The following is a 13,374-nucleotide window of genomic DNA, read 5'->3' as shown; positions in this document are numbered from 1 at the left end:
AATATATTTTTTATTGATTTTTTACAGAGAGGAAGGGAGAGAGATAGAGAGTTAGAAACATCGATGAGAGAGAAACATCGATCAGCTGCCTCCTGCACATCTCCCACTGGGGATGTGCCCGCAACCCAGGTACATGCCCCTGACCAGAATCGAACCTGGGACCTTTCAGTCCGCAGGCCGACGCTCTATCCACTGAGCCAAACCGGTTTCAGCTACTTGTCACTACTTAGTATTGCCTGCGATTCATCTTTCATGCTCTGTGCTTTGTTCAAAGCCACAGTATGACCTAAAATGAGCATTACATGGAGTGAAAACTTAGAAACTCTCAGGATGTCAGCATGTGCAACATATCCTGTAGGGAGTGAAATCTCACTTTAAAAGGAATCCAACTGTGAGCAATTAGCTACAGAAACCTGGGGGGCAGGTTTCAGGGATGAGTAACAAGTTCAACATTACAGTGCAGTGACAGGGCGTGGTGTGTTTATCCACGTGTTAGAGCCACGAGCATTTCCCTACATAAACAGAGTTGTTCAAACTGCTTTCATTTGGGTCTACTGAATGGACCCTTCTAGACTGCTTCTGTCTGGCTCTTTAGTGAGTTGTATGTACTAAATAGAATTTCAGTAGTTTCCAAACTCTCGGCCGGTACTGTTCAGTAGAAACACAATGCAAACCACTTACAGAATTAACAATTTCCTAGTAGCCATGTTTTAAAAACTAAAACAGTTGAAAATAACTTCAGAAATAAATGAAAATACCTCCAAATTATTGTCATTTCAATATGAAATGAATATCAAAAGTTATTAAAGAATGTTTCATATTATTTCTTTTGTACTAAGACTTTGAAATTCAGTATGTGTTTTCACTTTATAGCACATTTCAGTGTGGACTAGTCACTTAACAACTACTCAATAGCTATGTGTGGCTGGTGACTACTGCATGGAGAGTACAGCTTTAGACTTGTTAAAGCTCAGATTATTATTATTATTATTATATTGGAACATCCAGTATCTAAAAACCCCAGTTGATGGGATTCCTAAGTTTCTAGAATGGAATACCAAACAAACACTCTTGACCTATAGCTTCTATATCAGGTCATTGTTTATAATTAGGATAAATAATAATGAATGAATGATGGTGAAAAACAACTATAAAAATGAGTAAATTTATTAAAGTTGCAATACCGTGCAAAACTGAAACAACCATATTAGCTTCCAGAATTTCAATCTATATATATAAAAGGCTGATATGCAAAGTGTTCCCTCGGAAGTTTGACCGGGAGAACAGGAGTTCCATCATTTGCTATGACATGCACTGACCACTAGGGGATGGCACAGAACATGGCGGGTGACCAGCTGCAGCAGCAGGGTGCTGAGGGAATGAGGGAAGGAGATGGGGAGGCGGGGAGGCTAGGAACCTGATGGGCCCTGATTACCAGCCAGGCCTAGGGAACCTACCCATGCATGAATTTTGTGCACCAGCCTCTATTTATTTATAATAATGTAGGATCTACTTAAACCTCTTCGCTGAACGGTTAGCATTTCTAGTAGCTGTGTTCTCTTTAGAGAGGAATATTTTTCTGCCTTCACAATGGGTCTCTTTTGTGGAAGAAGAATCTTTGTATTTAAAGTAAAATTAACTCTGATTTCCATCTGTTTGGCACCATGATACTCCCTGCATAATATCCTTAAACATTTCCACTACAGTTGTTCAAGGCATTGCACCTAATCACCTCAGTCCCAATATTGTATAGGCTACAATAGCACTAGCATAGAAGAAGGTATGGACATGGTAGAAGGTGACAGAAATAACAGAAATGGTTAGAAGTTACATAATTTGATAATAACTGTCACTAGGCATCTGTTTTGTTCCAGGTACGTGTCCAGATACCACATACATATGCTACATACAATATATCTTCTTAGTTCTTACAACAATTGTATGAGGTGGTTAGATGTTTCATTTTCCAGATAAAGAACTGAGCCTGAGAAACAGGAAGTATTTTGAAGAAGGTTACGAACCTATTATGAAATAGAATTTAGAGGAAGTGTGGTCCATCACTTCTCCACACCATGATGCCTCCCAATGAAGCAAAACAGATGAAAAAGGAAATGGTTTGCTGCAAACCACAAGAAATCGTGAATGGAAGGGCAGAGTGTGAATTACACAGAGAGTGATATAAAGTTGGTAGGGAGAAATAAAACATTTCATCATTTCCTTGTACAGCAAAGGAAGAGGAGAAAATGGAAGAAGTGGTGGCAACTGGTTTCCTCAGGTGGTCATAAATATGCTTCCACAGGAAATGAAGTTTTAGAGGAACAGTGGGAATTGAAACAATGGGGAGGACTGAATGTATAGAAGTGATAAATATGATTAAGAGACCAAAGGAGAGAGAAAAAGTAATTCGGGTGATCATTATGTCAGTGGCTTTCAAACTTTTCTGATTACAGCCCACAGAAAGAAATACATTTTACACGGGACTCAGTTAACTGACGGGGTGTGTGTGTGTGTGTGTGTGTGTGTGTGATATATATATTTACAGACATATATATTTAATGATACATATATTTAGTGATATATATATACACACATATAGTCACTAAAACAGGTGAAAGGCAATTCAGTGAAGAAAGAATCATCTAGCAAATGGTGTTAGAACAATTGGTTGTCTGTACACACAAAAATTGAATTTCAATCCATATCTCTCATCAAATACAAAAATTAATTTAAAATGCATCATAGACCTAAATGAAAAACCTAAAACGATATAAAACTTCTAAAAGAAAACATAGGAGAAAATCTGTGACCTTAAGTTTGGCAAGAATCTTTTTCAGATCCAACACCTAAAGTATGATCCATACAGGAACAATTTTATAAATTGGTCTTGATCAAAATGAAAAATTTCTACTCTCCATAAGACACTGTTAAGAGAATAAAAATACAAGGGAAGACTAGAAGAAACTATTTTCAAAGTGTGTATTGACAAAGGACTTGTATCCAGAGCATATAAATAACTCTCAAAATTCTCAATGAGAAAACAACACAATTTTAAAAATGAGCAAAAGATCCGGATGCTTCATCAAAGAAGGTGCACAGATGGCAAATAACCACAAGATGCTCAACATCATTAGTCATTAGAGAAGTGAGTGCCAATTAAAACCACAATGAGATACCACTGCACACCTATGAGGATGGCAAACATCAGCAAGTATTCGCATGTGGGGCAACCAGAGCTCAGAGATACTGGCGGGAGTGTAAAAGCGTAGCATCACTTTGGAAAACAATTAGACAGTTTCTTAAAAAGGTGATACACACACCATAAGACCCAGCCATTCCTCTCCTAGGCATTTAACTAAGAGAAATGAAAGCATTTGTCCATACAAAGACCTATACAGAAACGTTCACAGTGGCTTTATTTGTAACAGTCCCAAACTGAAAATAACCCAAAAGTCCATTAACAGGTAAATGGATAACACAAATTTGTTGCACATCCAGACTATTCGATGATAAACAAGAAAAAACTGTTGGTTCATGTTATAATAAGGATGATCTCAAAATAATGATGCTTAGTGTAAGAAGCCAGGCAAGAGAGAGAGAACACTGTATGATGTCATTTATACAAAATTCTAGAAAGTGCAAATTAATCACATTGTAACAGAAAGCAGATAAGTGGTTGCCTGGGTATGGGAATGGTCAGAGAGTGGGAAAGGAAAGGATTTACAAAGGGAATCGATGGATATGTTCTTTATCTTGATTGTGGTGGTATTCCCGTGGACAGGATTGCCAGATTTAGCAAGTAAAAAACAATTAAATTTGAATTTTAACATAAAGAATATTTTTAGTGTAAGTATGTGTCATGCAATGTTTGAAACATACTAAAAATTTATTTGCTGTTTATATGAAATTCAGATTTAACTGGATTTTTTTTTTTAATCTGGCCACCTTGTTCATGTGTGTACACATACGTAAAACTTAAGAAATTTTACACTTTAAATATATGCAGTTTACTGTATGTCAGTTACACCTCAGTAAAGTTATTGGGGGGAAATAAGAAGGAATTGAGGTGAACCAAGGAAGATGAAATGACTTCCCAAGTCTTCTCAGCCAATGGCTGTAAGGTCAAGGCCAACATCCCAACTGCCATTCATTCTCCCCACCTATGTGCTCCTTTTATTACACCACATTAATTCTAGAAGAAAACGTTTGCTCACAGGACTGGGAAAATAGATCCTTAAAGTCAGGACATTCACTTAAACTCATAAAGAAATTTAAAATAATTTATAATTTCTTAACCTCTGCTCTCATGTGGCTTTGTGAGTCTAATAATTCACCTTTTCACAAATCCATTGTAATAGCAAAGTGCCGCTGTGTAATGCAATCCATTTCTGGAATAAGTAAGGAATCACTTTATTTCGATTCTCTTAACTGTCTGGGAGCCGTGTCGTAGAGAAGGGTAAAGGTATAATGAAAGATACCTATCTGTTGTAAATAGTAACTATTTGTTGATTACCACTTCCTTGTTTTTTCCAATGAAATATTTCTCAACAATCCAAATAGCATGTTCACATGTTTTTCTTACAGCATACCTTTTGCCATTTCTACTTGTTTATTACATAATTTACAAGTTGAGAAATACCACTTCCTAGTCTAAACGGCCCTGGTCTAGACTGAAGTCACTTCCTGTCGTCTAGAAATAAACAATCCTGCTCTGATGTACTGTTTATCCGGGGAACAGAGGAGGAAAAGGCCATATTTCACGTAGGCTAAAAAGTGTTATTTTAATAAATTACATTTCCCTGGTCTGTAATTGTGATGTGCCTTACTGACAATGCCTATGTTTAAAGTGGTACATTTCTTTTCTCTTCTCTTTTTGAAGCAAAGCTGGTATTAAGTCAACAGTGTGTTTGACATCCCATAGCACCATTTCCCCCCAGTCCAGTGTTAGTCACCCTCTTCTCTGAGGATTCAGCGGTAAATACTGTCATTTCTCAGAGCTCTCATGGAGCACTGCTTTGCCTCTCCGTTCCTTCCAGCACGGCGGGATCGGTGTCATTCCCACCCACTGTAATTTCTTCCCAGCTAGCTGTATCATTTTGTGTCCCACCCCACTTTTCTATGTTTCATTTGCACTGGCAGGTTGATATAGTTGCCTCTCCTCACCGGCCACTTATGCAACTCCAATAATAAGAAAATCAATGGTCACAGAGTCAGAGCTGAGATGGGGCCAAACGAACATCAGCAAGGTCAGATAAAGCAACGCTCTCAGCTGGGACCTGCTGTGCACACAGAAAGTAACTTCTCTCATGCAGTTACACCAGTACGTGAATGAAATACTCATCTTCGCAGTGGTGGAGTCAACCATTTGACTCTAACAAATAGGGAAGTTTCCTATCTAAAATCAGCCAGCGTGGCTCAGTGGTTGAGTGTCGACCTATGAACCAGGAGGTCACAGTCCGATTCCCAGTCAGGGCACGTGCCCAGGTTGTGGGCTTGATCCCCAAGAGGGGTGTGCAGGAGGCAGCCTATCAGTGATTCTCTCTCATCCCTCTTCCTTTCTCTCTGAAATCAATAAAATTATATATTTTTAAAATAATAAAAATAAATAAAATATTCATAGAGGACAAAAGGCAAATATGAGACACACTCTAGATCAGGGGGTCAGTAAACTATAGCCGGTGGGTCAAATCTGGCTTGATGACGCCTGGTTTCCTGCAGCTAAAATGATCACTCGCTGTGGTTGAACAATTAAAGACTTTCCGTGGCCATGTGAAATTATATACAATTCTAATTTTAGTGTTCATAAGTAAAGTTTTATTGGAACATAGGCACACAATAGTTCACAAATTGTCAATGGCTTTTTTCGAGCTATGATGGCAGCATTGGAGTTGAGACAGAGACAGTATGTCCTGCAAGCCTAGAACATTTACTGTTCGGCCCTTTACAGAAAGGTTTGCTCGGATCAAAGGGTTTGGAGAGAAACACCAACAACTGCTCTCTCTCCCTTGCATTTCCTGAAGGCGCCCCTGGCTTGCCTCAGTTGCTCTGTCTTGTTTCAGTATAAAGCCATACCCTCAAGGCTGAGAGCATAAACACCAAATTATAGTTTAGCACGTGATCAGGAACCGCAGGAGAGTGAGCAGTGACTTAAAATAATCTCCTGCTGTCTTAAAAGGAGATTGTACAGCAATGAAAAGTTGCACTGTGTGTGTGTGTATGTGAGAGAGAAAGAGAGATTGAGATTTTTTTTTTCTCTGTGAGAAATGTTGCCCTTGATGCTTTGCAGCAGATAACCCAGAGGCCAGTATCCGCTCCTTCCTTTCTAGAAAGCTTGCATTTTGTTTGGGTGTCTAGCCTGGCCTCACATGACTCAGGATTACACCCTGATTCATCCAAGCCAGTCACTGAAATCCCCATCCTCCTGCCAGGGCAACGCCTCAGGGAGGATGAATGACTCAGCGCTGGCCAACCAAAGGAAACAAGGAAACAGGAGGAATCCACTGGGGTTTTCTAGGAAAAGCTGCTCCACGGGATGAAACCCACACCCCCTTGGGCAGGATGATGCCTGCATGTGGTCCCTGACGCTGTGACAGCCTCCTTGACACCTGAGGAGGAGCTGCCTGAAGGCAAAGGTGCCCTGGTGCCCTGAGGATGCCGCCCAGAGATGGGAAGGACCTACGATTCTGAAACCATCCCTGACCTATGGAGTTAAACAACCCTGGACGCATCTGCCTCAGATCTTATTCTATGACATAAGTTTTCTTATCTCATCCATTTTGTGATGGATTTCCTGTTTCTTGCAGTACTCTAATGGGTTTTTATTAGTTCTGCATTCATAGATCTTATTAATATCCCTTTTCATGGGAACGTCTGGAGCCGGTCTCAATAAATGGTAAAGTTTCTTCTACTAAAATGGACCATTTCATGTCCATTTATAGTATGAAAATTCCACACCATAAAAACCCCAAACACTGAAACCCATTTTTCATTATATATTTAGTTTTCCCCTTCAGGTGAGAGGAACACGTGGACAGTCATATGGATGCAAGTTTTGTCATGGCGAGTCTGTCAGTGTTGTTTTTAAAAGTCCGGGGGTGTTGGTAAAACTTTGAATCCTGCCTTCTTTCTCACTGGGAAAAATAGAGGTTTTATTATTATTATTACATCAGCAACGTCAGTGATAAAGTAGTTGTTCTTGCAACAAACCTCACCAAGCATTTGCTGACAGTATTGCGCTGCTCTCGTTACTGGGGAAGTTACAGAGCAAATAGGAGAGTTTACGTCTCTGAAGGGCACGAGTGAGAGGTTGCTTGATAAGCAGAGGGACAAGACACACACTCAGGAAACAGCTCGGAAAGCCACGCACACACGTGAAACAGGTCAAACTGTACTTTAAAGTGTCAGCGAACAGCAATGTCTGTCTTGAGAGCAGACACTGTTTCCTAGAGGAGGTGGGTGCGGTCTCCTTCAGACTGGATGATGTGTTAGTCCATTGGGGGCGGCTATAATAAAATACCATCGTCTGGGGACTTGTGAACGACAGAAATTTATTTCTCATACTTCTGGAGGCTGGGAAGTCCCAAGTCAAGGGCATCTGGTGAGGGGCAGATTCTGTGTCTGGTGGGAGACTGCGCCCTGCTTCAGAGATGGCCAGTTTTTTTCGCTATAACCTCACATGGCAGAAGTGGTGAGGGCGCTCTCTGGGCCTCTTTTATAAAGGGCACTAACCCCATGCGTGTTAGCTCCACCCTCATGGCCTAATCACCTCCCAAAGACCGAGCTTCCACATACCACCACATTGGGCCTTAGGAATTCGCATAGGAATCTGGGGGAGGACACAAACATTCAGCCACTAGCATATGAGAAATCAGAAACAGAGGCCACGCCACATGCATCTTTGTTCCTTTCACACTGACCCAGTGCCAGGCACACAGTAGGGTGTCATCAATATTAGTAGAATCATTATTTAAACTATGCATATCAAGTGAATTCTCTCATTCTTCATAACTCAATTCCCATTTATAATTCTATGCATAATTATCTTATAAAACACCCTATTAACACAATAACCCCATGAGCTTATTGGAGGCAGTTTGAGTTTCTTGGAAGCTGTCCCTAATGTTTTCCGATTGTTCACAGGAGGTTTATTGTTTGGAAGAAGAACAAATGTATATAGCAGTGTTTTTGCCTGTTTATTTGACACTTTTAAAAAAAAATTGACGTAAAATTGATTCTCTCCCTTCCTTCCAACGACGCTGTAAGACAGACATCACTCTTCCTATTTTATAGAGGAGGAACCTGTAATTCAGACGCTGGATCATTTTCCCCGGGTCACAAAGCCAACACAAGACAAAGCCAGCCTGTGAACCCACAGCAGTTTAGCTTCAGAACCACATCCTTAACTGTAACGTTAGCATTTCCGACACAAATGAGCAAGTAATGCCGGGCAGGCCCATAGAAGAGAGGCGAGGGGGGGGGGGTCTTCCTACCGTCTTTGAAGCTGCAGTTTCCAGGGTGGGAAGATGGAGAGATGTGGAGCCACGAAGCCTGGTGCAGGTTTTAATGAAGCACATCTCCTTCCCCGCAGTCAAGGTGGAAGAGGCGTGAGGGCTGAGTGAGCAGCGTCGGCAGTTCTATTTAAGCATTACAGCTGCAAATAATCCACCAGAGTTTAGCCCTTGAACATGAAAGAGAACTCCAAAGACAGGCAGGTGAGGGTTTCGTTAACCCAGGAGCTGCCAACTTCATCACTGGCAAAAGGAGGGCGGGAGTTTTGGGGAAGAGGATGAAAGATCCAAAAATAGTTACTACAGGAAAACAACAACAAAGAAAACAACTAACCAGAAACACACTAAGGGATGTAACAACAGTAGTTGAACAGGGATAACTGTTAAAGGGAAAATAAAGAGAACATAGATTGAACGTGAATTGGAAGCTTTACTTTTAAGCAGGGAATCAGATCCAGCATAGACCAGTGATGGCGAACCTGTGAAGCAATGCAAGCAGCTGTGGGGCCTTGAGCCTTCTTTTGGAAGTTCTGGGTCTCTCTGACCCAGCTGCAGTTTGTTAGGTAATTTTCAGATTGCAAAGGGCCAGGCCTTTTATATGCAAAAGCCTCTGCCCATAGCTTGGGTGGGGCAGGGTCTCAGGGGATCAACAGGGCGGAGCAAGCAGCTATGGTTGCTCCCCAGTTCTACCCTAAGACGCCCCGTGTCTCAGTGTCCCAGTAATCACTGCAAGCACCTCTGAGAGAAAGCCTCCCTCGAGCTCCCCGATGCCAGACAGTCCAATTTCTCCCCATATGAGTCTGGGTCCCCAGAGACTCGCCTGGAATTGGAGTTCAGAGCAGTCAGGAGCTTGTGTCTCCCTCCTGATTGAAAAAGACTACCGTGTCCTCAGTTGCCAGCCCTTTCCACGTGCGTGCACCTCCGTACCTCTGCACTTTACTTTGGCACCTCCTCTGAGTCTCAGTGTGCTTTTCTCTTTCCTTCTAGTTGTAGAATTTCCACTCAGCCAGCCTTCCTGTGGTTCTGGATGATGTCCGTTTTGTCTCTTAGTTGTATTTTTGAAGTGGTTGTGCGAGGCAGCAATTTCAGGTGTTTACCTATGCCACCATCTTGGTTTCTCTCACAACTCAGTGCTTTTGCCTCAGCTGTCAAGTGGTGGCTCTCCTAAAAATGTGTATTGTGGTCCACAGAACAGACTAACTAAGGAACTAACTGCAGATATAATAGATATCTGCTCTAACATTTATGGTAGAGTGTGGTGATGACAAAATTTAAAGGATAATGGAAACATCACACACAGGATCAGTATTTCCCCAAGTCTGTGGGATTCGTACACGTGACCCCATGATCCAATGGGGGTAATGTGCCATGTTTAAATAAGATTGAGAAACTCTACATTGCATAATTGTAAGCAGGTTTATTTATCACGGGATTTCTCACAACTTCTAATATACTTTCATGTGCTGCGAATCTCTAAAAGGCAAATGTAGCAAACAGTGTTCCCAAATGTACTTGAGTATGCAGCACCCCCACCTTCCCCACCCCACCACACCTGTACATATATTTTTCAGGTGCACTCATGGGAGATTATTTGATGAAACATTTGGAAAAATACTGGCATAAAACATCCACTGAAATCCCAGAAAAACGGACACAATTTTTCTGTATTTCACACTATTTAGAAGAGATTGCAAAAATTTCCTTCTGACAGGAGTTTTGTAGGTGAGACCTCAAGACCTGTTGTATTGAGAGAGAAAACAGACTTTCATGCTCTGGCCATTCTATACTTTACCAAAGAAAGCCCGCAGCCAATGAAATTGAAGCCACAATGTATTCATCCAGGGAAATTAGCCACAGCGAATACTCAATGCGTCATGGGGAGCAAAGAAGATTAGGAGGATGTGAAAACATCTGCCAAAATCATGTCTCTGAAGAATGTTTTCAACTTCCTTGGAAAGCTTAGATTACTCTCCCAACCACAGATCTGTTGCGACATTGACCATTCCATCGGAATGGTGGAAACCCCAGCTCACCTGTGCTCTGCAAATACTGAGCTCACTGATCCAAGACAAAGTGAAGGAAGCCACAGGGCCAGCAGGGGTCCAAGTGACACACAGTGTGACCACAGAAGCTCCTGCCTCTGAGGTCTTTGCAATGAAGTTCCTCCTTTGAGTCCCCGATCTGTCCGTACAATCCTGCACACGTTTTGGTCCTGGGGCTTCTGAAACTCTTCCTCGGCCAGCATGTCATTGTCTATTTGTAGTCAGTACTATTCTTCCCCAAAGTCTTAGCTCCCTTTATATTTTCACATCATCAACTTTCAAAACCAAGTTTATTGCAGTGATACTTCTCCAGACCTTCTCTCCTTTTTTTGCTTGTTTCATCCACTTTCACAATTCATCAATTGCTTCTTAGTCATTGTCTTACATTTACTAGTGAAATACCAATATTTAGCCCGGCCGGCATGGCTCAGTGCTTGAGCATGGTTTGATTTCTGGTTAGGGCACGTGCCCAGGTTGCAGGCTCAATTCCCAGTAGGGGGCGTGCAGGAGGCAGCTGATCAATGATTCTCAACATTGATGTTTACATCTCTCTCTCCTTCTCCCTTCCTCTCTGAAATCTATAAAAATGTATTTTAAAAATAAAATAAAAATAAAATACCAATATTTATTAACTACCCCACCTTGGATCATCATCTGTCATCGGTGGTCCTTCTCACATGATAGTCTTCTCCACTTTCCAATTGCTTCTGATATATTTGGGGATCTTCTAATTCTTATTTCGGGTTTTATCTATCTAGATACAACACCCCCAGGTGAGGTTTTTTAATATATAAAATGCGCCTGTGTTAAGTTGATTATAAGCAAAGTCATTTAGTGGGGGTAATGAAAGGCTCGGTTTGTGGGACGGCCTGTCAGGGAACGAAGAGCTGGTTAGCTGTGACACTGGACAAATAACCCATCCTTCTGCACCTCGGTTCCCCACCCACCAACTGGGGAAAATGTACCACCTACCTCATTTGGTTATTATAAGGATTAACTGAATTCACACACATAAATGGCCTATAATAACACCTAGAACAGTGATGGCGAACCTATGACACGCATGTCAGAGGTGACATGCGAACTCATCTTTTTGGTTGATTTTTCTCTGTTAAAGGGCATTTAAATATATAAAATAAATATCAAAAATATAAATCTTTGTTTTACTATGGTTGCAAAGATCAAAAAATTTCTATATGTGACACGGCACCAGAGTTAAGTTAGGGTTTTTCAAAATGCTGACACGCCGAGCTCAAAAGGTTTGCCATCACTGACCTAGAACATAGTAAAATTATTACCTATTATTATTTCTACCATTTCAGATAGCAAAAGCATCTTCAAATAAAGTGTGGAGATTTTATTAAGTACTTTTTTTTTCTTCTGTCTTTTTAAGGCCCCGATTATAAAAAGGATTATCTACCTAGAATTCAGCAGCACACCTCCTATGCAGGACAACTGCATCCGACATTAGAGAGATCTGGAGACGTCGGCTACTTATGGAGGCCTGCCTCCTGCGGCAGCCTCCCAGCCCAATACAAGCACGCGTATGTGGGTGAAGTCGGCTGGGGAATACCAGAGTGTGATTTTATCAACAAAACGAGGCGCGAGAGTGGCTTTCACATCAAGGTATCACTCTTCATTTTCTGTTCTTCAGAGCATACCGTTGTCTGATTTGAATGCTTGCAGAGTTTGCTTTCATAGGAAACAGTATGGTCTTGGTCTGTGATGGAGAAAGGATGGCATTTGATTTTGGCAGAAAAGTAACTGCGTGAAGAAACGTACTTGCTACCACCCTTCCCGTTTAGGTCCCTTAAACCGTGAGAGGAGAGGTGTGAAGAAAAGGAAGCCGTGGTAACACAAACTCACTGGAGTTTGGCTTGGGGATGCTTCAGGTTCACATGCATGCTGCGACAGTCACACGCGGCCCCTCCCCGCTCTCGCTCATGAGTGGGTGGGGTAAAAGCAGGCTGGGCTGGATGGACAGCGAACAGATGAGTCCCAGGTCTCTGAAACCCACTGTGTGGCTAGTGCCTTCGGATCCAAGTTCCAGAGGGACCTTAGAAACCTTGTCTATTCCTCTCGGTGATTTAAATGCAGGGACGAGCCCATACAGTCTCCTCTGTGGAGGAAGACAGCACAGCTGATTTTAGAAGTAAAATGTAAGCATTCAGACTTTTTTCCAGGCAGGCCTTTGCAGTGTCTGAAAAGGGAACATGTATCGATTAGGCAGTGACTGCATTTCCTTGAATCTTAAGGCCGTAGAGTACAGCCTCATACAGTCAAGTTTAACAAAAGGAAAGCCCTTTGCTGGCCCAGCCTGTACAGCAAGCAGTACAGGAGAGTGATCGGGAGCTCAGTCTCTATCAGACAGACCTGGGTTCAAATCCTGGCCCTGAGGTAGGTCTGGCATGTGGCCTTGGGCTGGGGAGTTCACCTCCCTGCGTCCCTGCTCCCTCCTCTCCTCAAGGCAGTGTTTAGAGAGCCCACTTCATAACATCTCTGAATTCCTGTTCTAGTTCTGCCACCTACTACCTGAGAGTGGCCTTAGGCAAGTCCCTTAACCTCTCTCTGGCTTCAGTTTCATTATGAATCTTATTTACTTTATTGGGCTGTTGGAAACACTAAGCAAGTTAATATTTGCGAAGTGCTGGGAAGGGGGTGCTCTGTGTGTTCACTGTTGTTATTATTATTATTGTTATGTTGTGAGGGTTAAACATGAGAACAAAGCACTAAGCATGATGCATCTCACGTGGTTGGCATCACCTCTCAGCTCTTAGCTCTGGGGTTGCCGGCTGTTCGCACTGCGGGTGTGGTTACTGTCACTCAGG

The 13,374-nt window shown here is 42.0% G+C and overlaps 1 protein-coding gene across 1 annotated transcript in view; it reads left to right on the top strand.

Annotated features, from left to right (window-relative positions):
* The window catches only part of SPMIP2 (sperm microtubule inner protein 2), a gene marked incomplete at both ends in the record, with an annotated part of 72,439 nt that overhangs the window by 18,957 nt on the left and 40,108 nt on the right, over positions 1-13,374 (top strand). The window contains one exon of the mRNA XM_081092755.1: positions 11,940-12,172. Within this exon, the coding sequence (XP_080948881.1) occupies positions 11,940-12,172 (233 nt within the window). The remainder of the gene's footprint in view (positions 1-11,939; positions 12,173-13,374) is intronic.

Source organism: Myotis nattereri (genome assembly GCF_964212035.1).
Source record: "Myotis nattereri genome assembly, chromosome: 5".
NCBI classification, from domain to species: Eukaryota; Metazoa; Chordata; class Mammalia; order Chiroptera; family Vespertilionidae; genus Myotis; species Myotis nattereri.
Note: the sequence above shows the minus strand (reverse complement) of the source record. Positions and strands in the feature narration are given on the sequence as shown.